The sequence below is a fragment of the Styela clava genome, chromosome 8 (genome assembly GCF_964204865.1).
Source record: "Styela clava chromosome 8, kaStyClav1.hap1.2, whole genome shotgun sequence".
Lineage (NCBI taxonomy): Eukaryota > Metazoa > Chordata > Ascidiacea > Stolidobranchia > Styelidae > Styela > Styela clava.
In genome coordinates this window covers 17,089,167-17,115,861 of record NC_135257.1, presented here as the reverse complement: position 1 = coordinate 17,115,861, position 26,695 = coordinate 17,089,167, and the positions used below count along the sequence as shown (strand labels likewise).

At 34.7% G+C, this 26,695-nt stretch overlaps 3 protein-coding genes and 1 long non-coding RNA gene across 4 annotated transcripts; 1 reads left to right on the top strand and 3 right to left on the bottom strand.

The window, feature by feature from the left end:
- The first annotated feature begins 1,341 nt into the window (after positions 1-1,341).
- Positions 1,342-2,139, top strand: LOC144425878 (transport and Golgi organization 2 homolog). The gene has a single exon (XM_078115637.1). The coding sequence runs from the start codon at positions 1,342-1,344 to the stop codon at positions 2,137-2,139; it is 798 nt and encodes a 265-aa protein (XP_077971763.1).
- Positions 2,140-8,181: 6,042 nt separating this feature from the next.
- LOC144425901 (transport and Golgi organization 2 homolog) lies at positions 8,182-9,052 on the bottom strand. Its single transcript, XM_078115676.1, has one exon. The coding sequence runs from the start codon at positions 9,045-9,047 to the stop codon at positions 8,193-8,195; it is 855 nt and encodes a 284-aa protein (XP_077971802.1). The 5' UTR covers positions 9,048-9,052; the 3' UTR covers positions 8,182-8,192.
- A 5,201-nt stretch (positions 9,053-14,253) lies between these two features.
- On the bottom strand, positions 14,254-16,475 carry LOC120346101 (uncharacterized). The gene is made up of 4 exons (XR_005569950.2): positions 16,434-16,475; positions 15,692-15,756; positions 14,726-14,811; positions 14,254-14,440 (listed from the first exon to the last, which is right to left on the bottom strand). It is a non-coding gene; the product is annotated as an uncharacterized LOC120346101 (long non-coding RNA).
- A 1,967-nt stretch (positions 16,476-18,442) lies between these two features.
- LOC120346406 (uncharacterized) lies at positions 18,443-24,785 on the bottom strand. Its single transcript, XM_078115467.1, has 5 exons — positions 24,530-24,785; positions 21,723-21,849; positions 21,097-21,209; positions 20,431-20,651; positions 18,443-20,269 (listed from the first exon to the last, which is right to left on the bottom strand). Exons 3-5 carry the CDS (start codon positions 21,140-21,142, stop codon positions 20,084-20,086), a joined length of 453 nt encoding a protein of 150 aa, XP_077971593.1. The 5' UTR covers positions 21,143-21,209; positions 21,723-21,849; positions 24,530-24,785; the 3' UTR covers positions 18,443-20,083.
- Positions 24,786-26,695: the final 1,910 nt, after the last annotated feature.

The following is a 26,695-nucleotide window of genomic DNA, read 5'->3' as shown; positions in this document are numbered from 1 at the left end:
GGGACAGCTTTTTATGACGTCGTAACAAATTGCACGGTGTCGTAAGACGTCTGGCCTAGCCTAGGTTAAAATTGTCGTAATACATATTTATGGGCACAATATAAACTATTTCAACTTTCAACTGCTCAAAAGTCACAATTAGGCTTAGCACTATCGCTAATAACCCAACGTTTCCCACTGGGAGCCGAATCCCCCCCTCCCTTCCCCCCCCAGAAGAAATATTGCTTAGTATGTGCTGTAGTAAAACTACCCATATTCTTTATTATCATTTCTATAATTCACTTAAACTAATTTAGCTATACAGGGTATCTTCAAAGTAAGTATACACGTTTAATTTTGATTTTTTTTTCAGGTACTCATCATAAAGCGTTCATTTCTTCAGAAAACATAGTATGGATAAGTAAAAAAATTTAGGTATTGTTCGCATATTTCATTTACCCACAGAATGACAAGAAGATTAACCCAAGAAATAAGGTGCAAAATTGATATTTGGCAAGAAGCGTATAGATCAGTAAGGCAAAGCAAAGCGCCTCTTTAACAGAGAATTTGGAGTTATTTGGCTCTGAATGTTTTTCTCAGAGTATCATCTTCTTCCTGATCTTTGTGCATCAACTACAGATCCAGTTTCCATAAATTTGCAATGAATTGCAAATACTGTTTGTAGTGTAGGAGTGGAATTAATTCCAAATTCTCTGTTAAAGAGGCGCTTTGCTTTGCCTTACTGATCTATACGTTTCTAGCCAAATAACAATTTTGCACCTCATTTCTTGGGTTAATCTTCTTGTCATTCTGTGGGTAGATGAAAAATGCGAACAATACCTGAATTCGGAAGAAACGAACGCTCTATGATGAGTACATGAAAAGCAAACTAAAATTAAAAGTGTATACTTACTTTGGAAGCACCCTGTACAAAAGCGTGATAGCGACTCGCGTAACTAGTGTTCATAAAGTCACTTTACAATTTCAATTTTGTTTTGAAGACACTTCTCAATATATCTTAACCATTTTTTTATTCAGTATTTGTTCAATTATTTTTACTTCATTTAATACATCTCAGAATGCCAAAACTATCTACGATATCGATGAATTGCATTTGCAATTTTAAAAAGATTTAGGACTTCATAAATACCCCATTTAACGGAGTTTCTGGGGTTTTTATGCATAGATAAAGTGTGATGGATTTATTGAAAAAGGTTGGTAACTCTGCCCTATCCTCACCGTTTTTAGCCTTTCCTATTTTACTTGTTTCAGATATAAGGCATAGTAAGGTATAGTAAAACGAAAATGTGTATTGTGTTTTTACACTTTAATAATGATGTGGGAGCAAAATATAAGTTAATAATGGCCGCCAATAGAGATGAGTATTTGAGCAGACCAACGAAGTCTGCTGATATTCATCCCTATTTCCCAAATATAATTTGTGGAATTGACATGAAATCTGGTGTCGAAGGAGGGACTTGGCTCGGAGTTTCAAAATCTGGAAAATTTTCTGCGCTGACGAATGTGATGGCCCGATCCAAAGATCCTTCCAAACTACGAAAAGGAAAGTTAGTTATTGACTATTTGAAAGATGAAGTTGATCCTCTGGATTATTTAAAGTCATTGCAAGATAAGACACATAGAGAATTCAACATGCTTGCAGGGAAAATCGATTCATGTGGGAAAATCTGTCTTGGGTACTATAGTAACTGGGATGGCAAGAGTCCAATGTTATTGACAGATAGAACCAATGTAGTAGCAGGCACAGCCCTGAATGGAAATTGGAGGAAAATTAAACACGGACGAAAAACTTTTGATGACATTATCGGGAAAAGTTCTTCTATGAATGCGGGTGATTTAACCAATTGCTTGTTGGAATCCTTATTATCTGATACAACCTCATTATATCCCGATGAACTTTTGGAAGAACAATGTTACGGAACTTTCAGTAATACAGTACTAGAAAAATATTGCTCTGTGATGATCAGTGGAATAACATTGTGTGGTACTAGGTCACAAACTATCGTTTTAATTGATGGAAACAATCAAATACATTTTACAGAAATGTCGCTAAATGGATATGATGCTGCAGATAGGACCGCCTGGTCGAAAAGTTCTTATTCATTCACTGCGATGATAACTGACCCTGACTCAAGTTAATTTTTGAAGGATTTGAGATTTTAGTGACCAGGTGTAACTTCAATCAGTCTCTCTTTTTCTGAGCTCGTGAGCATAATCCTTGCTCTGAGCAAATTCTGAAAATTTCAGATTGTCTGTATATATATATATATATATATATATATAATATATTTGTGCAAATCTTTATTTACATGCATTTATCTATATCGATAACTTTTCGTAAATAAACCAATCATGAAAACATCTTTTTAAAACCTAATATTCTAGTATCAGTAATTTGGCAGTCATCAAAATGATAAAAGAGGTCAAAGAATGGACAATCGCCACTGCCAAAATTTGCCCAGTAGAACGGCACGCGGGAGAATTTCACCGATTTTGGCACGCGAGCCGAAAGAGGTTGCCCACCTCTGGTCTGGACTCTCTAGAGCCCTGTTCAGCCTCAAAATGTGAAAACTCACTTTATTTTTGTGTGAAACCTACATAACATATGAAACCTAGTAATGGGTGCCACTTTGGTATGCGATTCTCATTGGTTGTGGGATCTCAGTGATTTTAGTTAGAAATCGGAACTGAATTCTGTGAGAATGTCTCTTTGAGATTAAATGCACACCACGTTAAGCAAGAGATAGCATACTATGGAGCAGGGGTCACCAACCTTTTCGAAGCCTACTTACTTTAGGCTACTTTCTGGTTACCGATTAAGCCGAGGGCTACCAGTTCAATGAACACTTTTAAAAAAGTCAATTAGCTCAATTAACCTTCAATTATTGATAATTACTGGTATTTAATCAAGGATAAACACTGATAAACTTTGGGATTCTTCGATTATCGATTATCACAACGTAGTAAATAAATTACTAGCAATGTTACACCTGTTAATTTAATATAACAGTTAACAACCTTTCAAGATTTTATTGCTTTGTTTAAATAAACAAACAATAAGTTGAACAATCAAAGTGCAACAGAGTATAAAACACAACATAAAGCATAAAGTGGAGAATAATACCTTATGATCAGTGGTACCCAAACCTTTTAGAGTTGGGACCCACTATTTTCTACCACAGCTTATGGCGACCCATTTAACTTTAATAAATTAATAAAACATTGGTGGAGGAAACAAATTTATTTTCTCAAATTAAATTTTTAGTGAAGCTAGTTAGAAGGATGAGCTTGTTTCTTGCTACTTTCCATAATAGACTTAACATTCATTTCAACTCGAGATAGTTTTAGACGTAAAGAATGCGAAAGTTGCAGTTTATTTCGAAATTTGCTTTTAATCCCAACCATTGCTGAAAATCCAGATTCACATTTATAAGATGAAGAGAATAGCATGCGGCTATGCGTGAAAAAGCCACATGGTCATTCTTTGTGTAGCAAATATTTGGTTCGTTGAGAAGATCGTGCAATGAAAATTTTTACACATTAGGATTTTAATTCAATTTAATTTCCTATGTTTTTTGAAGATTTACGTATTCGAGTCGCCACCGATCCTAATAACCAGTATGATTAATCACAGCTTTCCACATCTTTTCACGACCCATGAGGATTCCTTTTGCGACCCACCAGTCGGTCGCGACCCATAGTTTGGGAACCGCTGCCTTAGATAGAATTTTTGCGTGTTCTTTCTCCTCTCTATAAGGTCTATAATCGTCAAAAAATATAATAAATTTGGCATACAGTTTTCTGACAGTCATTGCTGCTAGAACTATAGAAATAAAAAAAAGAATTTGTACTATTTTTTGGGTTTGTCCAATTAACAATTTTGGTAAAAATGGTGTCTCGTATTATGTAACATACAATTATAACAGTGTGCTTCAACCTGGGAGTCGAATGGGCAATACAAAGTTATTTTTCAAGGTAATACTGAAGTATGTTAAAACGAAGTTGATAGAAGTAATCGTCTTTTTCATTTTAGTGGAACAGAGAGAAGAGATTCTCGTTTTGTGAATTAGTGGATATCTATATTAGAACTTCATCTACACTCGGCGCATCAACTTTAACGACCATTGAATTTGAGACCTGGTTCCGATAGATTATTTGTTAGGTTAACAATATAAATAATGTTGTGACCTGCGGTATACGTTTAAAATGTATTTTCCCACTAGTGGAATTTTAGTTTGATTTGTTTTCTAAACTTGTTCTGATTTGAACTTTGATTCTATTTAACATCCATCCACATACTTTCAGTTTCTGTTTCACACAAAAACTTTTAGGAATTTGTTCCATCTCCCACTTTAAAATAATCAATGATAGATACGACGAGTGTATTTAAACTCATTCAAAAGTGAACAAAGTAGAACAATTTACTATACCAAATATAATTTAAAACAAAAGTTCGAGACTTGACAATGTTCTAAAATGGGGTATTTTCACGTAAAAACCGTGCAGATGCGTATGTGTTTATGAGAATTACTTTTTTACATATTAGCCATAGTCATTCTGCTCATATCAATCCTGAGATCGATAATGTCGTGGCAAATTGTTATATTTGTCACATTCGTTTCCGGTTTTGTGCTCATTGTCATTACACGTCTGCATATTTCCCTATCATTTTAAATGCTGTCGTTTGGTCTATTTCTTGGATTTGATGTGTCAGTCGTGATGTATAGTATGTAACGTAAATGCTGAAATAACCACATGAGACACAAGCCAATTATATGACGAAATTGCTTTATAACATTGTGATGAATGAAATGCATAGGCAACCTAATTATATTTGATTAATTGATTTGACATTGAAACGTAACATCGTGTCAAATTGTTATATTTGTCTCATTCGTTGTCGGTTTTGTTCTCATGCTCATCGTCATCACCATTCTGCACATATATGTGGTAAATGCTGAAAATAACCACATGAAACACGAGCCAAGTTTTTGAAGAAATTTCATCCTGACCTTGTGATGAATGCATTGGCTATTCATGATACACTGTATGATATTAATTCACGAGTCATTGTGTTGCATGGTCAGTATTACTTTGACTCGTCGCAGTTGTAGGAATATTTAAATCAGGGTTTTCTCAACCCAGGCCCACCGCGTGCGTCATCATCTGTGGCCCGCGACGCATTTGCGCGAAGATAAACAAAAAATCGCATTTGGAGTTGTTTCGTCATGAAAATAACCCAAAAATAGGTTGTTGTCACTGAATTAAGTAGTGTTATGGCTAGCTGAAGCAGCTAGCGAAGTTGATTTATGTGCTTGGGTATTCCAAATTGTTATCTGGCTTTCTCATTTTCTGGTCGGGAATATATGCTAACAAAATAGGCTTCAAAGAAAACTAAAAATCGAATAAGGAATCTATTAGCCTAGGTTGGCTATGCATGTTAACTGAATATAATTTCTGTCGGATCTTTTTTGCAACCAGCTTAAACAGTAGTACAAAAATTTAGTTATTATCCTCCTGTATCCCAAATTTGGTAAAATTCGGTAATCAATCAATCTGCAGTTATTTTGTAAATATGAGTTTGGAAAGAAAGTTGACCATTTCAAACAGATTTTTTGACTGGATATGGGATACCATACCATAATGCTCGCCTAATATATATGTCTGCAAGTTGTGCCGGTGACAATCTATAACGACATTTTCTCCGTTATGAAAAGTTTGAAATCTTACACTAAGTGAAGATATAGTAAGGTTTTTGCACGTTTTAGTGAGTTTTTTTGGTGGTTTTTGCACGTTTTAGCCTGATAAATGACAAATAATGATCAATGTGTTTGGACCATAGAAGTGTTTGTTTGGTATTGCACTATTGTGGCCCGGGCACTATTGTGGCCCGCGAACAATACAAAAATAATAATGTGGCCCGCGAGGCCAAGAACCTTGGACCACCCTGTTGATAATGCTACTAATGAGCGTGAAAATCTCTAAATCTACTTATAAATACTGAATTACTTTTTGTTTCGAATAGCAGATTTTGAAAATTGGTTTACTTGAAGCTTTTTAAAAGTCATCATTATTAGATCTATCAAATCTATTGCTAACAAATCAGTTGTTGAGACCAGTATGAGATGAGCATATATTTCAGATGAAAGTTTGATTTGGAATTCGGTAGTTGACTTTGTTATTAAGCCGTGTCTTCATTTGGGTAGGTCATCCAAAATTTGACAAAATGCTAAACTTCTATGAGAATATATTTTATGCCCTATAGGAAATACAAAAATAATATGTAGTAGTTTCACTAATAGCGTTTTATTATTAAATATTGTTGACAGGGCCGGATTTATCATTAGGCAAGCTAGGCTAGCCGAACGTCAAGACTCAGAAGAGTCTACATTCAATTCAGAAATATTATTCATTTTAAAGTCGTTTTTAAATTTTAAAGAATCGTTTCAGAATGAAACAGTATATTTAATATTTATGAAACAGACATTTTTTTGTAATCAGTTCATCGATTCTTGTCACAAATATTTTGCATTTGAAAGGTTAAAAATTTAAATAGGTCGAATAAATGAATTTGTCTAAATTCAAAAAACTCTACCTCTTAAGTTTAAAAACAAAATACACCACTATGAATCAAGTTTGGCACGCGTGCCAGGAGTTGCCCACCCCTGGTAAAGAGACACCCAGCAGTGTTTATCGGTTTGTTTGTTTTACTCAGCTGATTGCGCTTCCATGCGACGATTTTCATACATATGTTTGAACATCGAATCAGATGTATGATGCTTTGTTATTTATTGACTCTTTTCGATTTTTTCGTTCCGCCTACGTAACGCCCTTCTAAATTGAACCACCATAATTTAAAGTGAAAGCAGAAATACATTGTATATATATCAATCCGTAACCAAATGAAGTCGCCGTAAAAGCAACTAGGCCTCTTTGAGGTCGACTTGCTAACTCTGCAATTTACCTTTTTAATGATTTAGCAAGCGTACCCTTTTTTCCATACCTATGTGAGTTGGAGTGCTTGCGGTAATCAGCGCAAGCCCAGGCCTTCCAATAACGTCTAGAAGTTCGGTAGAAGTTCATCTTGCCCATAACCGCTCCCCTGAGAAAGTTGCATAGCAAAGGGGGAATTCGATGTTGTGATTAGAAGCATAGGACTTGGCACGGTTCGCCAATTGTAGAAACCAAGTAAGAAGGAGCATGGACCGTATTTTTTTTTATCGTGTTATATCTTTTTATAGCTATTCAAATAAAGAAAAAGAGATGTTGCAAGTTCGATCCGACCCAACTCATGAAGCCAAGAAAGAAGATTAAATAATCCAACACGGCCGAAGGAAATGAATTTTTTCTGTGTTTGAAATATTCTACCATCTTAAATTCAAAATAAATAATAATATCTTTCGATCTAGAAAAAAAAGTTGTTACGCAAATGTTGCTTTTACTTTATGAAAAAGTCAAGAAAATAATATGGCTATATTAATTTATCCAAACAACAATGGACTTGAAACTGAAATATTATAAAACTTAAATATAATAAATTCACCTATCAGTAATAATTTTTTTGTCAGTATTTGGACCATTCCCCTCGATTACATTCTATTTACTTCTAAGCTGAGAATAACCGCTACGTGTAAACGCAAGGTTTATAATGATCGAGGAATATAATAAAATCGGCGTATAGTTTGCTAACAGTCATTTCTGTTAGAACTATAAAATTAAATAAAAAATTTGAACTATATATATGTCGCGTTTGTTCAATAGACCATTTTGGTAAAAAATAGTATCTCGCATTATGTAACATACAATAAGAACAGAGTGCATTAAACTGCAAGGCCAAATAGGCGAAACAGAGTTATTTTACGATGTAATATATATTTAGCTATTTTAGCAAAGTTCGGCAGTGGCGATTTTCTATCTTTGCTCTTCTTCATATTTTTAATGACTGCTAAATTATTGACATCAGACAAAGTCTTCAGCGCAACATTAAGTTTTAAAAAGGTGTTACACTGATTGGTTTATTCGCGAAAATTTATAGATAAATACCTATACACAAGAGTTGCACAAATATAATATTGAGAGACAATGCAAAATTTTTGGGATTTGCTCAGAGCAAAGATTATGCTCACGAGCTTAGAAACAGAGAGACTGATTGAAGTTACACACGGTCACTAAAATCTCAAAGCTTTCAAAAATTAACTTGAGTTAGGTTCAGTTATCATAGCAGTGAATGAATAAGAACTTTTCGACCAGGCGGTCCTATCTGCAGCATCATATCCATTTAGCGACATTTCTGTAAAATGTATCTGATTGTTTTCATCAATTAAAACAATAGTTTGTGACCTAGTACCACACAATGTTATTCCACTGATCATCACAGAGCAATATTTTTCTAGTACTGTATCACTGAAAGTTCCGTAACATTGTTCTTCCAAAAGTTCATCGGGATATAATGAGGTTGTATCAGATAATAAAGATTCCAACAAGCAATTGGTTAAATCACCCACATTCATAGAAGCACTTTTTCCGATAATGTCATCAAAAGTTTTTCGTCCGTGTTTAATTTTCCTCCAATTTCCATTCAGGGCTGTGCCTGCTACTACATTGGTTCCATCTGTCAATAACATTGGACTCTTGCCATCCCAGTTACTATAGTATCCAAGACAGATTTTCCCACATGAATCGATTTTCCCTGCAAGCATGTTGAATTCTCTATGTGTCTTATCTTGCAGTGACTTTAAATAATCCAGAGGATCAACTTCATCTTTCAAATAGTCAATAACTAACTTTCCTTTTCGTAGTTTGGAAGGATCTGGGGATCGGGCCATCACATTCGTCAGCGCAGAAAATTTTCCAGATTTTGAAACTCCGAGCCAAGTTCCTCCTTCGACACCAGATTTCATGTCAATTCCACAAATAATATTTGGGAAATCAGGATGAATATCAGCAGACTTTGTTGGTCTGCTCAAATACTCATCTCTATTGGCGGCCATTATTAACTTATATTTGGCTCCCATATCATTATTAAAGTGTAAAAACACAATACACATTTTCGTTTTACTATGCCATATATCTGAAATCAGGAAAATAGTAAAGGCTAAAAGGGGTGAAGATATGGCAGAGGTTATCAATCTTATTTGGTAAATTTTGAATCCTACCATTACGCTTTATCTATGCATAAAAACTAAGTCCTAAATCTTTTTAAAACTGCAAATGCAATTCATCAACTCCCGCCCCGTTTCTATACGTGAGATGGGGGTAAGATGGATTAATACTAATAAATAAACATTAGTGATAATTAATATTATCATTTTATCTTTTAAAATATATGGGACTTCAATATTAATAAATCCGAAAGTAGTAAAAACATATAATCATTTTTTTTTGTTTCGGTGTTGCTTTGATAAATCAGTATGGCTATATATTTTCCTTTTTAAAAATAAAAGCATTGATATTAAAAAAACTATTCAATTAATTTATTTTATAGTGGTGTATTTGTTTTTTTAAATCAAAAAAGTAGTTTTTTCAAATTGAGACAAATTTATTTATGTATTTGACTGTATTTCATTTTTCAATCTTCTAAATAGAAAGTTTTTGCGACAAGAATCATTAACCTGATTAAAAAACAAATGTCTGTTTTATAAAATATTAAATATATTCTGTTATACTCTGGAACAATCTTTTAAAATTAAAAACTTTGAAATGAATAATAGTTCCGAATTGAATGTAGAGTCCTCTGAGGCTTGAGACCTCTAGGCTTCGGCTAACCTAGCTTGCCTAATGGCAAATCCGGCCCTGCCAACAATACTTAATAATAAAACGCTATTAGTGAAACTACTACATATTATTTGTGTATGATATATAATTGCATAGAAGCATTTTATTAAATTTAGGATCCTACTTAACTGAAGATACGGCTTAACAACAAAGCCAACTGTCACCTTCGAAATCGAACTTTCAACTGAAAGAAATAAACGTTAGGCTCATCTCATACTAGTCCTAACAACTGGTTTGTTAGCAATAGATTCGATAGCATCTAATATTGATGACTTTTGAAAAGTTTCAAGAAAACTAATTTTCAAATTCTAATATTCCGAACAAAATGGATGTGTCTGCGACGAGTGAAAGTAACACTGATCATGCAACACAATCCACATATCCTACAATGTATCACGAATAGCCAATGCATTCATCACAATGTCAGAATGAAATTTCTATAAAAACTTGGCTTGTGTCTCTTGTGGTTATTTTTAGCTATTATCTTATATACTGTACATCACGATTAACCCGTGAATCGAAGAAAAGTGCAAAATGACAGCATTAAAATGATGGGAAATGTGCAGACGTGTCATGACAATGGGCACAAAACCGGAAACGAATGAGACAAATATAAAATTGAACACTATGCTACGTTTCAATGTCAAATCAATTAATCAAATATAATTAGGCAATCAATTATTATTGTTCCCATGATTGATTAACTAAAATCAAGTTGCAGTGTATCACGAATAGCCCATGTATTCATCACAATTTTAAATGCAATTTTGTCAAAAACTTGGTTTGTGTATCATGTGGTTATTTCAGCATTTACCTCATATAATATACATCACGACTGACCCATTAAATCCAAGAAATAAACCAAACGAAAGCATTAAAAATGATTGGGAAATATGCAGACGTGTAATGAACATGTAAGACGTGTAATGACAATGAGCACAAAACCGGACACGAATGTGACAAATACACGATATTATTGATCTCGAGATAGATTAACCAGAATCAAGTTGCAATGAGCAGAATGACTAAACAAAATGTCCAAAAGTAATTCTCATAAACAATATGCATCTGCACAATTTTCCACTTGAAAATATCTCATTTTAGAACATTTCCAGGACTAGAAAATTTTGTTTTAAATTATATTTGGTATTGTAAATTGTTCTACTTTGTTCACTTTCAATTGTGTTTAAATACACTCGTCTTATCTATCATTGTATATTTCAAAGTAGGAGATAGAACAAATCTTAAAAAATTTCGGTATAAAAATAGAAACTGAAAGTATGCAGATGGATGTTGATAGAATCAAAGCTTTGAATCGGAACTGTTCTATATGTACTTCAATAATCAGAAAAATTTAGATTAGGTATTCTTGTACATTCTGGAGTTGAGAAAAAAAAATTCACTAGTGGAAAAATACATTTTGAACGTAAACAGCAGGTCACAACAACATTTTGAACGTAAACAGCAGGTCACAACAACCTAACAAATAGTCTGTCGGAACCAGGTCATCAAATTCAAATGTCGTTTAAATCTCTGCTCGTCTTTTGTCAATTACAAACTCTGTAAACTCGGAAATTTCCCCATCAGTTTTCGGCGGAGTCCTAGTAAAAATTTGTTGAATTATATTTATCCGTAATTTTTGTAAATCTGATTGAATCTTATGAAGTGATTGTATAAATTGTTCACATAGAGGTTTTTTCACAAGTTTAAAGAGAATCAGACTGAGCATGCAATTGCATGGCGAAGAAAGAATTAGTATTAAATGGCAATAATGTGTAAAAATTATAATACACGGAAATACAGGAAAGCTAAAACTTGATAATGAATTACGTTCAAACATTGTTTCATGTTGTGTTTGGAAAACTGAAATAGCTTTCTTCGCGGCACGAAAAAAGGGGATCAGAGAGAAGATTAAGATAGAAAAGGGCGAGAAAATTCACGAAACCATAGCCCACGTGCCTGCTACACAAAATTCAAATACAGGTAGATATGACTCATTATATGAAGCCATCTAATCAAATCTGGTTAAACCAATGTGTTAAAAAAGCTTTGCTTGAACCAAAAGCGCAAAAAACACCACAAAAATAGTAATGTCCTATTCAATTGTTGGCCTTTTTGTTTTGAAAACAACAAAGGTTGAGACACAAGATTTCGTTTTCATTCACTTACCCCAATGCTGACGACTTTCGTCCAAGTGGGCGTAGTGTTGTTTTTGCATAAAACAGCATTCCAACATCCAACTTTGCCTGGCGAAAGAAATTGCTCCAAAACTTAAAATAAACGAACCAAAAACATGTAGCCTACCTCACCATTCTTACCTTGACCAAATTCGTTTTCCCTTGCCTACAAACATGAATACAAGAAATTCAAAATACCATCCATCACAATTTCCTGTACCTAAATTACTAATTGAAGGAACTGTTCAAATTGAATTATCCTACTTTTAATGGTTGATCTAATGAATGCGCGGTTGATAATAATTCGAAAATTTAATAATATTTTTGTATTTTGTTGTTGTACCAAATATAAAATTGTAAATGTGATCCTTTTTTATATTCTAGCACTGTAATGAGCATGTAAAGCACGGAACTATAACAAAATAAAAACAGGTTGTCTTTTTTTATTTTCTGTTGTTTATAGAGGCGCGTTTTATTTAATTTCTTCACGTTACGTTTATTACCCAAAGTTTGCTATTATCTATTTATTCATTAGAACACTTCGATATAACCTTTGAACTTCGTGTCCATATATTTGAGCATTGATCTTCTGTTTTTAATATCTTGATCCCAATCAACTACATAATTATTGTTTTCCAGTCTCTGTTGTTATTTCACTGATAAACAATGTTAAAACAATCGAAATATGCATTTTCTGCATCGATTTGCTCACTACAAAGGCGGATTTAGAGAAAATACTATGATGATCATAGTATGTAACGCAACAAGCACCACAACACATGCCAACCCTTTTTGCCAATGGTTGTCTTTTTAAGTCTTACCTTTTTCCGTCTTTATACAATTGTCAAGTCTCGAGCCTCACCTCAGAAATACCTAGCCAACAATAAGCTACAAATACCAGATGATAGGCGAAAGTATGTTTTATTCAAAAATCACGTTGATAATACGTGTATCGACAAACTATCGTCAGCTGGCAAAGTGAATCCCTCTAATGACACAGAAGCGTCCTCAACATAAATACCCTCGGTGATAATTCGGCCGTGTTGATTTGCATTGACCATAAACACTTCTTTCTTTACGTGGTATATCATGATAAAATATAGAGCATTTTTCAAAATTACGCTCATTCCGTAATTTTTTGAATTTAGTTATCGCGTCTCAAGCAGAATAGATTGGCCATTTTGAATTAGGTGAAACACCTCATATTCAAAATTTGATACTTTTGGAAAGAAAATACTTTTGCAACAAACGCACACGATAAACAAAACACGGAAACACATTGATTCATAGCAATTGATGGGGGGTCGCGAAAGACTCGATGAGTCATCTCTAGTCAGCGACACCCGAATTCAAGTAGAAAATATAGCAAAGAAGCTTTCAAAAAAATTAACTAAATCACAATCATGAAGAGAACAACGAATTAGTGACAGGAATGAGGAGAACCATTATTATTTATTTCGACATCTAGTGATTGAAATATGCCTCGCTGAGTGCAAACCAAGCAAAATTTTGCTGACTAATATGACCAGGTAGAATATAAAAATGACGCGAAAAGCAGTCGTCAGACTGTAAACTTTCTGACGCAATAAAAATACGTGGAATGAAAAGCCGTATCCCCTCAATGTAAGTGTACTCCCTCAGTGAAATCTTTGCAAACCCTAGTTGTTTTTCTTCACTCTGAGTTCAAATTCTATTCGAGTACGACCGATGTCTAACTGACATCCAAAAACCATTACCTCACCGCGCGATTAAGGCGAATTTGAAATTGGTTAAAGTGAGAACAAATAGGAAATTGAGGACATTCTAAAGTAGCCTGTTAGATTCCACTACTACGTGGAATGCCTCATATAATCACCCGATCGTCGCGTAACACCACTAAAGAGTGCTCCCGAAGTATGTGTACCAAGATGGCGCACAACCTGAACATAGTATGCGTACCAGGTTAGGGTTCAGATTGTGCGCCATATTAGTACGGAGCGCCCACTAGAGATCAGGCAATACGCTGCTCCCGAAGTATTTGAACCCAGATGGCGGACACCGGAACGTAGTATGTGTATCAGGCTAGGGTTGGGCCATAATTTTTTTTCCAAATGTCCCTATTTTATTACAAGTCCGGGGACTAGCCAAGTGAATCCTGTAGTATTTGTATCTGGAAATATGGCCTAACCTTAACCTGGTATACATACTACGTTCCGGTGTCCGCCATCTTGGTTCATATACTCGTACTTCGGGAGTATCGGTTATACTACTATATTACAACCCCAGGAAAACACATTTTTTTTCTACAAAAAGTCACCAGTGCTAATTTTCAGTATCGTTATAATATGTATTTGTTTTATAGCTAGGGCAGGGTTTCTGAATAATTTCTACGATATATTTTCAACCTAATATATATAACAAAGACTTATTCCCCAACTTCGACCTCATCTGTTATTCATTGTTCGGTTCATACAAGTCATTGAGATTTTCTTCAATAAAGTCGTCAATGCCTAAAATAGAAAGAAAGTTAGATAATTTTTATTTAAATTATTAAAATCCAAAAATATATTCTAAAAAACTTGTGCAATAGTCATAAAAAGCTGATGCGTTTTTATAGTAAAATGTGTAAAAACGACAGTACTCAGCGATCACGTTAAACAATCTCTCGTCAACTTTGTATTTGCTGTTCAAGTGTTCAGTACATGAATGGAAAATGGCAGCGTGGCAATAAGTTTGTTAATATTTGCTATAGTCAATTTTAAGCCAATCAATGTTAAATTATACAAAATACGTACGAATCTCATCTTCAGCTGTTGATCTTTTTTCTCTGCGACTGTAGCCGTAGTAGCCATGTCTATGTCCATAGTAAGCTGCAACATACCTTGAAAAAAGAAACGAAAGGACATTTTTTCCCAAAGAAACTGTGACTGCGTGTGCTTAGGTGACTGTATATGCGTATAGTTGAGTTATATTACATGCACCATTCCAACATCTAACTCAAGACGTAGTTACACTGATGTGCCCACTGTGGTACTTTCTCTGCCTAGTGTTTTTTTTGAAATCTTCAGTTTGTGAATTTTCTTTCCACCCGAGCGGGAATGGCGTTGTGGCTCATCGTGCTAAGCGTTAGGAATACGCTGATTACCGCACCGAACCTCTGATTCCTCTGCGTGGGTTCGCAGGTTCGAATCTCATGCGGGATAGTTATGTGTGAGAGGATTGCTGGATTTCTCGCCGCCGCAGGGTGGCTCCGCTGGTCGGTTACGGCTTCCTCCACCATCAAGGCCATTCTTCCGGAAAACAAATAACTAACTAATCCCATACCAGACATGGACTGGTAAGTGAACGAGATGCTGTGGTTCGCCATATGATTAGGCCGTCCTATCGACTTTCCTCTCCCTCGGGATAAATATGTTAATCCTGTCATGTATCTTAATAACCCATACATAGTCGGCTACGAGCCATACATAAACGTATATTTCAACTGGCAATGGGTTTCCTACACACGAAGTTGACGTAAATATTGTTGTGCAAAATTGGTGTTGTTCTTGTTATTAGCTAATAATTAAAAAGTTAATAAAACTGATTGACAAATCTCTGTAAAGTTTTTTTTTATTTTTCTAAAGCTCAAATGCTTTATATAAGCTATATTATATTATTTATTTTTTATTCAAATTGAATCAATAAAATAAAATTTAATTCATGGTAGATTCATTGGTCCTGGGAAAGATTCAATTCAAAAATTCATGACTGTCACTTACTCTGAGACATCTGGCAATAATATCAAAGTCACCAGCAAAGTAACAAACATTATTTTTGAATCCATCTGAAATATGAAAATAAATAACAAAATAGTATTCTTCAAAATACGTACGCACTCTAGTCTATAGTACTTAGGTTCTGGCAACGGGGTTATGAGACCGTTACTCCCGTAATATGTGAACCAATATGGCGGACACCGGACGTAGTATGTGTATGTGTATGGTTAAGGTTAGGCCATAATTTTAGGTACAAATACTACGGAAGTCACTTGGCTAGTCCTCGAACTCTTGATAGAACTAAAATGAGGAAAATTGGAATAAAATTATGGCCTAACCCTAACCTGGTACACACACTACGTTCCGGTGTCCGCCATCTTGATTCAAATACTACGGGAGCGCCCGAGGCCATCGCAAAGTCAATGAAATGTCGAAGAAATGTTCGACATATATCGTATCTCAGCGATAAGGCTCATTATCTCTTTCTATTCTATGAATACATTTTATATAGTTCAGATATCTCCGAATAGATTAATCCGGCAATAGAACATGTCGATCCATCAATCACACTGTTCGCGCCTATTTCTGACCAATGCGTAGTAATGATCTGCAACCAGTAAGACCATCTGCATATAGTAGTCTATGAGCATCTTCCATCGGTCGCCTTTTTCACATGATTTTATGCTGAGAAATGTGAAATAGATAGAATCGCAATTTGAGTAAACTGACATCCAATTTGCCTTACTGCGCAAACTTTGGCAATTTCCAGTTCGTCGGGCAAACTCATATCTGTAAACGTAACTTATCGCGTCTAAAAACACAATTAGCTGGTTTAATGAACCTCCGAACCAGGGTTTCGTAAAACTGGGGTTCGCGAACCCGTGGGGGTTCGCATTGATATGAAAAGAGCCTGATCGATCTTTAATTATTCATTTCAATCTACAAGCTATTGCATCTTTTTAGTTGGCGTTGCGGACAAATATCAATTGTTGTCAGAAAAAGCAATTAAAATGGCATCGCCTATTGCAACGACATAGATGTGCGAGGCAGCATTTCCAGCTTTACCAATATGATGACAGGTGGAGACTTGGAAGTCCGTCAAAAATAAGATTCCCAAACAGGAGTCCACTGGCCCAAAAAGTTTGGAAAACCTTGCTCTAAATAACGAAAAACAAATAAAACCGAACGCACGCTTATATCGGCGATATATACTGCAGATGAGGCGCCATTTATATATAAATATTGCTTGTTTGAATACTTAGACACTATTTTCGTATGTATATAATTATTTATGTTTGGATTTTGAACCATAGTGATTAATAAAACTGGAAATATTTGTCAGATTATTAAACTAGGAAATTAAAATAATTAATTAACAGAAATGTCGACAATAATACCGGAATTATATTTTTAGAGCGTATCTACTCATTCATTGTTTCAAAGGTCGACTATGATTCGGCCCTCAATGTTGGAAGTAAACAAACAATACTATTCTGTTCAAAGTGACATTAAAATCAGGATGTGATAGCACTGATTATCAATCTCTTTTTTAAACAAGGATCTTTCGATCTTGAAATTACCTATACCTAACTTATCCTATACGTAACTTGTTGTGTCTAAAACATAAGGTTTGATAAACCTATAAACAGCAGAACACAAATAATGAAACCTATTTTATCTTCTTCCATGAACAGGATTGTTTATTTCGACGCTATATACTACAGATGAGGTGCCATATATATTTAAATATTGCTTATTTTAATGATAAAACTATTTGCGTTATTTTTGGAATTTGAACCATAGTGATCATTAAAACGGGACATATTTATCAGATTATTAAATTGAAATACACAATTAACAGAAATGGCAATAGTAATAAATGCATTATAAATATGTGAAGTACGTAATTACTCATTCATTGTTTCAAAGGTCGACAGTGATTCGGCCCTGAATGTTGGAAGGAAACAAACAATAATATTCTATTAAAAAGGCATCAAAGATTTGGCACTGACTGTGACGGCACTGATTTTCAATCTTACTTAAACCTTGGCCAGCCTTGTGTTTCATTTCTAATATGGCCTATATAAGAGATATAACCGACGTAACAGAGATCACAGTGACGAAATAAGGTGCACGATCGTTGCCATATTTTATCAAACTACGTCAATGTGACCATCTACAATCTATCGAAATCATCGATCCCTACAATGTTTAATAAATGTTAATCTCGCGATTTAAGCCCATCCTGACAAGCACGTCATTTAATTGAGCGTCATCACAGTTGCAGAGGATAGAGTCGCCAAAACGCTCCATTGGTTTCTTATTTAAATAAATATCTTTTGTGCCATCTCGCGGACTACGCTCGTACTTACAGTCTTGTACATTTATTCTTAGATACTTCTATTTCTCCAGAACTGGAAAATACTTAAACCTATTCTCAAGAAGTTTGGTTACGGCTTGCTTACGGTCTTTATCAAAATTCTCAGAAACAGTTTGAATCAATATTTAATAATCAGTATTTTGATAATTGAAGACTAGGAACCCATGAACATCCCACTCAGAGCTTGGTTAAAAACCAATCCATAACATATAATGACTTATACAACTTAGTGAATGCTGAGTGAACAGAGTGTACATGACTTTGTTAAATAACGATGGCATCATCGCTAATGATTACTATCCGAAATTCGCTCAATTTTCCGTTGTTCCTAAAGACTGAAAAGCCACGCATGACAAAATCCCAATCAAGAGATATATTGCTATGTGATATGTGTTATGTATTAATAACATGCAAAATTGAAGCAAAAAGTAATTAAAGCACGAAAAATATATACAAGCCTTCAGTGATAGATTTAACATCGCAAAATGAACAAAATAAAAAATAGTAATATCACATGCATTAAATGAAAGTAGTTGATTCGGTACTCCAGTAGTGTGTGTGCCAAGTTAAGGTTGGGGTTGGGCCATACTTTTATTCCGATTTTTCTTATTTTAGTTCGATTACGAGTTCGGGCAGTGTCTGTGTTAGCCAAGTGAATATACCCGCTGCCCATAGGTTTCAGTCCCTTTACACAACTTGATGTAAAGTAGGCGAACAAAATTAGTTACCTCCATATCGGTAGACACACTTCTGGAGCGCAAGAATTTCAGCGATAGATTCAACAATGTCGCACCGCACTATGAACAAAATAGAAAATAACAATATCATATAATTATCATTAAATCAACGTAGTTGATTGTAAGTATATAGAGAAGTTTTGCCGTGATTGGTCGTGATTGGAATTGCAATATTTAAGAACAAATTATAATAAATTCGACCTTAACTTCGGCTTCAGTGCGTGTATTACGTTTGAGACTGGTTTTACCTTTCTTTTATTAGTTCGAATTGATTTTTACTTATCGATTTTAATCGGTAAGTATGTTGATAGGTATTCGTCTGTCTGTTTGTCTGTCTGTCTGTTAGATGCACGGGATATCTCACGAAAGCGAGATTGAATCTGCTCCAGATTTTGCATGTGCATTCATCATATGTCGTACCAGAAGCCTATTTGGATGAATTATGTCGTATAATTAGCGAGGTATTAATTAATTAGAGATGGGACACAAGGTGTCACTATGGAGTAAGAGCGCTGTATTGGGGGATCCCCTAACTTTCGATCGATAAGTCTTCGGTCCCTGACCGATATTCTCGTATATTGGCTTGCTGCATTTATTTTACAAAATATTTCAATCCCGATCCTTTCATTTTTCATTTCCAGCCTATCAACCGAAAGACATTTTTACAGAAACTTGAAAACGAATATGCAAACACTACGTGAGTAAACTGAATTCCGAATTTAACATAGAGTTAAAATACTTCAGGGCAAAAACGAAAAATTGTTGCGGTAGATTTGCTAATTTGCAGAGGGGAAAACAAATATATGTTTTCGGTGATATCAAAACGAAATTGATAAAACCGGCATTTATAAATCTAGTGGCTTCTTAGAAACAAGCGCCTGCTTGTTTAAGTCCTTGGTACGAGCAAAAATCAGAAAACAACCTAGTCTTGGAAATAAGTCATGTCATATATATTAACCATACATTCATGTCAAGTATACCTAAAATTTTCTCATTATCAGTGGGAACCTTTTTCAATACTCCGTGTAGAGTGTGAAGTTTAGAAAGTAACGAAGGATTTTCATAATTATACCAGAAAAGATAAATGCGGTAAAAAAGGTTTATTCGTGTGGCGGAACACAAATGTCTTCAGATCACCAGTATAGATAGTTTTTCATGCGATATAATAGGAAATGGCTTATCGTGAAAACTAATTGAAACATTGTCAAAAATATGTTTCCCAAAATACAGAGTTTGAAATATGATTCAAATATAAAGACATCTCGAATACATTGTATTCTATTTTTCACAAATGACGCCGTGATATTTGTATGCAGGTGGATTGTTCCCCATTCCTTGGCTGCTGGATGATGCGTCAGTAGTAACGTAGATATACAAACCTGATTCTCCTCTGTCTGGAAATCCACTGTTCAACCATTTGACAAACGCAGCCGCAGTGAGGTCTCTCATGCGAACTGCATTCGTCTGTTAAATACAAATTTCAAAGTATGTAAAACGATTTAATTTAGAAATCCTACCCATAAGATGTAATTTGACATTAGAATCGTACCAAATTCTAATTAAAAAAAATAAACATAAAATTTATTACATCGTGTTGCGGAAAATGTTCCTGGTAAACTACTTACCGATACATCGACTGTCATGCCTGTCCATATGTACACAAAAGAGCCTGATACTTTTTTTCGAATATCATCCATCAAGTCGTTCAGATGTTGCTCGTTATAAACATTCGCCGGAAGCCCATTGTTTTCTCCACAAATTCTTTTTGCTTCATCCATATTGGTATCATATGTTGAATGCACTACTGACCAGAAGCAATGATTGCGATAATGTACGGGGCAAAGTCCTGCAGAAAAATAATGCAAAATTTTCCGTTGAACTATCCTTTTTTTCTGACATTGGAGACTTAAGAATGCATCACGCATCTGCCAACTGCTAGAGTTTTGTCGCTCGAATGACATAACATGTGGTTCCTAGTAAAGCTGTGGCCACTTACAACTTTAATATTTATGTTCGTTTCGCTTTTAGCTTAATGCTTTATTTCTTTTTAAACAATTTCAAACATTTTTATAAACACTAATTTCATATTAAATTATTCATCTCTTTTACGTAGAAATTTGTTCATTTAGAAGATTGTTCATTTTGTTTATGAAAAAATTGTTTTTGAGTATATCTTATAAAGAAAAGTGTGATGATAGCCATCATAGGTTTATTTCCCCCTTTCAATTAGCCTACGATTTCGACATAAGCCACAGCTTCTTCGTCAGAAATAGCTGTTTTTGATAGTGTACCTTGTAACTTCACCAGCCCACGAGGGTCGGACATAGTGTTATTCATTTTTTTTGAATCATTTCTTCCATTTTATTTATTCTTCCAACCAAACCCGTGTTCACTCTATTGAATTCTGAAAAGTTAAATGAAATCTTTTATACGGCCCAGCCTACTAACTAAACACCTATTGTGACTTAATCAAAAACATAGTTGCATACATATCGAAGAAATATAAAAAATATCTTTGGGGTGTGAACCCTAGTTGTAATAAAGCTAGCGTAATCTCAAGTTTGAGATGTAAAGATGGCTCGAAAAACCTTTATTGGTACAAGCAGATAACTCTATCATAAATTATTCAAAACGGGAGCTTGCGTTTACAATATCTTTTATTTGTGTCACAGTTTCGACACAAATTTATGAAAAACGACCGTAAACTCGTCTTCTCGACAACGTTAAAATTACCAAACAATTTTGATGAAATTTTTATTCAAATTTAACTGCACTCTTTTCGCTTGATGAAGATGTCTGTTTGTTTGTTGTATACCAATAAAGGCGATTAGTCTAAAGTATACCCTCAATTTTTCTTTTTCTGAACCCAGATTATCCGACTTCGGATAGATTTTGTGGATATTATTCTGAAACTTACCGGTTTCTACATTTTCTTGAATTGCTCGGTTCATTCTTCCATAATCAACTTCTCCGGACGATCCCTTTTCTCCTGCTCAACATCGCCTTTTGCGCCTCGTTTTCCTGGTCTAGAGGAATAAGGATTCCTGAAATATAAAGGTCATTTTTCATTAAAATGAAATAGTGTGGATTAACGGCAAAGTTAGAATTTGTAAATTTAAACACAAAAATGATTTCCTCATTGAGAAAATTGATTGATGTAAAATGTGTAAACAGAAATAAGTGATAAATCGAAAAATTTAGACTAATGAATAAATTATTTTCGTATATGTGAGTAATGTATATGATATATATACAATTGTATGTGTTAACTTCCTGAATGTCTCGGCACATACCCATAATTAATATCGGTCAAACTATGTTTTTCGCCACCTTATTCATTACATTCCGAATACTGTAGGTGAATACATTCAGAAAGAGATCTCAATACTGTCAGCCAGGCAGAGCGTTGACAAATATCAGATGCGGTTAAATATTTTACAAGTTCACGTTATTTTACCATCAAAAGAATAAATAATCCACACGCCAGACAGGAAATTTTCAATTTCAATTATTCTTTGTTGACGCCCAGTACAAACAGACACTGATATCTACCAATGTGTAGGGAACTAAATGCTTTTGAAAACACATGAGATTTCGAACTGAAATTTTTACCCCTCGATGACGACACTGCCATCAAGATCGCGCCTTCTAACAAATTAAAATTCAAAAATTAGTGACTATAAAACGTTATATGATCAAGAGGCTCGAGAAATCCATGTGAAATTAAATATGGCTATACTTGATAATATTTGCTATCATATAATATATATAGTATATTTATTCGATATGCATATAATAATATAGACTCTCGAATTGGAATGTAAACATGCGTAATGTCTGGTCTGCGCTGGCGGAACCCTAGGGATCAGCGGGAACCAGGTTTGAAACCACTGCTATAGATTTAGAGGACATCTGGATAATGTCAGTCAGATCTACTGTTGATAAATAGTTGACGCGGTAAAATCCTTTACGATTTTGTGGTCGCTTATCATCGATGGAGATTAAAGGACGAAAAATTGGCAATTTTCAATTTCATTCCGAAAAGTAAATGGAATGTAAGATACTCCTGTTCAGTTATCGTCTTATTGAAAACACTGCAGAAAATTTCAATGTTTTATCGGACTTTTATCAGTTTTTGAATGCCTGTAAACTGTGTTATTTTTGGGCAACCCTAAAATGCGGGAAACGGGAACGACGAGAACTACGGGAAATGCACTAAAATGCGGGAACTGCGGGAACGACGGGAAATTGCGAAAACTGAAATGCGGGAACTACGGGAAATTTCACTAAAAAGCGGGAAATTTCACAAAAAGCGGGAATGACGGGAAATCACTTTAAGGTACGGGTAATATTCATTTTGGGGTATGTTTAGGGGAAATTGTTCTAGACAGCGAAAGCAACGGTAAATATACGCTTGGGGGTGTATGTACGTGAAAATTTATCTAAAATGCGGGAACGACGGCAAATCGCTTTAAATTACGGGAAATACTCATTTCAGAGTATGTTTAGAAGAAATTGCACTAGAGAACGGAAGCAACGGGAAATATACGCTTGGGTTGTGTGGATCCGGAAATTTCACCAAAAAGCGAAAAATTTCACAAAGAGTGGAAGGGACGAGAAATCGCTCTAAAATACGGAAAATATGTATGTTAGTACAATTACCCCGTACATGCGCACTCAAGTATAAACGGCACTCCGGAAGTATGTGCAACAAGATAACGCACAACCTGAACCCTATTCTGGTATACATACTATGTTCAGGTTGTGCGTCATCTTGTTGCACATACTGCATGCAAATACGTTGTTGGTTCACTCCATTTGCCGTGTAAGCAACGTACAAAGCAAAGAAGAGAAGTTGAAAAACTTTTATGGGAGCCATTTCTGTGTGAAACTGCAAAATTCGAAACACAATGACTCGATTAATGGAGAAAAAATTAAAATTAGCAAATTTAATAAAATAGGAAAAAAAATTAGAAAGCAATCAAATGTTGATATTTGGGGAATATTTAGAATATTGCCTCACTACTAATTTTGTTTTATTTTGTGTTTTTATTATGATAGATTAGATTAGCTAACGCTATTGTACCAGCCCCTTTGCTGATCTAATTCGCCGTAATTTAAACGAAGAAACATTAGAAAAATACTGAACTAAAAATATTCCCATGAACTGGAAGAGAAGTCGGGCTAATCTATGGGAACTCGCGAAATAAATGAACCAAGATGGCGGACACCGGAACGTAGTATATGTACCAGGATAGGCCCTAATTTTATTTCAATTTTCCCTCATTTTAGTTCTATTACGAGTTCGGGACTAGCCAAGTGACTACCGTAGTATTTGTAACTGAAATTGTGGCCTAACCCTAACCTGCTACACATGCTACGTTCTGTATCCGCCATATTGGTTCACATACTTCAGGAGTACCAATCTATGAAGGGGTCCGCGCAAAGGTTTAGTAAAACTGTAGTTCTAATGCAACTACACCTAAAGTCGAAAATATCTAAAAACGCCCGTTTGTCCACTAAACAAAATGCAATAAATTTGGTACAATTAATTGAAATCGGACTGAAATTAGCTCGAGTATTTGAAGTATATCTTAGTCCAATAATAAGTATTAGTAACTGCTTGCCTCGAGCTTTATTCGGAGCAAAAGTGATAATTGCTTCATAAAAAAAGGTAGCAACGTCAAAAAACAAAGCAGTAAAAACAAATAACTGACAATTTACCTTTGAGTTAATTTTTTCTTCTTCTAATTTTTCCTAGGTTCAATCGATATGCTAGCCAGGATTCAACCAAATGATCATAAAGTGCTTTGGATCGCGTTTTGTGAAAGAGCAATTGTTTTTCTCTCTGTCGAATTTTTCTCGTGAGGCGTTGTTAAAAAAACAGATGTCTCGATGAAAGAAGAAAGTATATTTTGGGAAATTGATATTGGTAGACTGTGTAACATCTATCATCATTTACTGATTTAATAAATAATTTCAACTCTGTGGGAGAGGAATCAAAACAACTAGATTCCGTTGAACCGTTTATCAGACATCAGGGAGTATGTTTAAAATAAGCATCATTATCGGGATATTTATCATTCATACTTGGCCAACTTTAACCGCAGGCTTCACTACTCTACTTTCCCCGGGAATACATATATATATATGTGTATATATATCTTGATATTTACTGACATTATTAAACATTTGATGTGGAAGTCGCAGTTGTGTTAAGCGATTACAAACTATTTCATTTTAAAATTCAAATTAGCATGAGCTGAATGACTGACAAATTAATCCTCGACATTACGAAAGGGTGCGTTGGACAATAAAACGAGAAATGTCGATTGTATACAATGCTTACCGCTCGCCTGATACTTTAACTAGCAATAACTTATCAACATCCTATCTACACCTATTGTAGCACTTTTTTCAACATATTTATGAATATTTTTGAATAAAATACATTTCTCACACATATATTATGGTATATATATTCTATTTTTTTTGCGTCAATAGGAGTGAAAAGACAAATGGTATTTGTTCCCAGAATTGAAAGCTTTCATGTTTTTGAAAATAAAATTATTTATAAAATTATGTTGTCAAAAAGCCTATCTTGACAAAGCTGTGTAAAATCAATCAATCAACAATTAAATAGAAATTCAAGATAGAGAAACCGAACAGATTTTTCGTTGAATTACATACAGGGAGCAAAATATTTGTTCAAAATAAAGTAGATGTTAATCATTTCCTATCATGCTTGGTCAGCTTACTACTCCAAACTTGACTCCTTGGAATATGTATCTTTTCCAGAAATACATAGTATTTATTTTATATCAATGTCTGCTGATTTTTCTAACATATGGTGTATTTGTATTATTTGATGTTCTGACGGGAATATAGGTAGGCTCTCACAAACTCTTTTATTTTAATTAGAACGACATGTAATTGAAACGGAAAATTGTGATTGAACAACCAAGTGCGACGCCCGACTAGAATATTTTCAGTGTAAACAAGAGAGCACCCCTAAAATATATGGACACGTGGACTAGAGCGAAGCAGGGTTTACCTTTGACGTTACCGGTACCGCACCCTCAAAAAGTTCCGGGTTTTCAGTCGCAAGAATTTTCACAGTCAGTCGTCACGCTTGGCGAATTGAAAACCGTGTTCCCATAATTAAAAATTAATACAGCGCAATTTTGCATGAAATATTAGATCTCATAAGATTCATAGAAAATTCAGGATTAAATGAAAGTAATAGCCCTCTGGCAAAAAAATCAATCTTGAACCCCTGAATTTTCCAAAGCAATTGGTCCAGTATTCGAAGAGAAAAGCGATTTTTTAATGATAATGACGAAAGAAAATAACAATAATAACAAAATTTTGAAACGATCGCTATGGCCACTAAACGTGTCCAATAAATTAGCAACGTTTCAACGGAACGAGACCCAGCATGAAAACAAGATACGGTTACTGTCCACCTTCACAAACTAGAAAAGAGTAATTCATAAAATGAAAACACTAATGAATTTATCATTTGAAAAAGAAAATGTGAAATCCCAATTTTGAATAAACTGTTTCGCCTGATTATGCCCATAACCCGGGGGTGGGCAATTACTTTGGTGATTGGGCCAGTTACAACAATAGTCTTGGTTACTGGGCCGGAGGCTCAGAATTAGATACAAAAAACTATGAATAAAAACAGTTATATTCAACAGCTTGGCTAGCGTTTATATAATGAAAAGCGCAATGTAGCAATCGGGGCGATCATTATGACGTTATTTTCATCGATATTTTCAACGGAAGTTTATACATAAAAACTATAGCCGTAATTTCATCAAGTACAAGTGCGCCAGATGAAACACTTCGGTGGGCTGGATACAGCCCTCGGGCCGTAATTTACTG

What these genes read in the sequence shown, in the direction of transcription:
- LOC120346406 (XM_078115467.1), bottom strand. Translation starts at nt 21,142, where the DNA reads ATGAATAACACTATGTCCGACCCTCGTGGGCTGGTGAAGTTACAAG. An exon ending in TGGGCTGGTGAAGTTACAAG is followed by an intron (nt 20,652 to 21,096) that starts GTACACTATCAA and finishes ATTTTTCTGCAG; the next exon opens with GACTTTGCCCCGTACATTAT. An exon ending in GCATGACAGTCGATGTATCG is followed by an intron (nt 20,270 to 20,430) that starts GTAAGTAGTTTA and finishes TGTATTTAACAG; the next exon opens with ACGAATGCAGTTCGCATGAG.
- LOC144425901 (XM_078115676.1), bottom strand. Translation starts at nt 9,047, where the DNA reads ATGTGTATTGTGTTTTTACACTTTAATAATGATATGGGAGCCAAATAT.
- LOC144425878 (XM_078115637.1), top strand. Translation starts at nt 1,342, where the DNA reads ATGGCCGCCAATAGAGATGAGTATTTGAGCAGACCAACGAAGTCTGCT.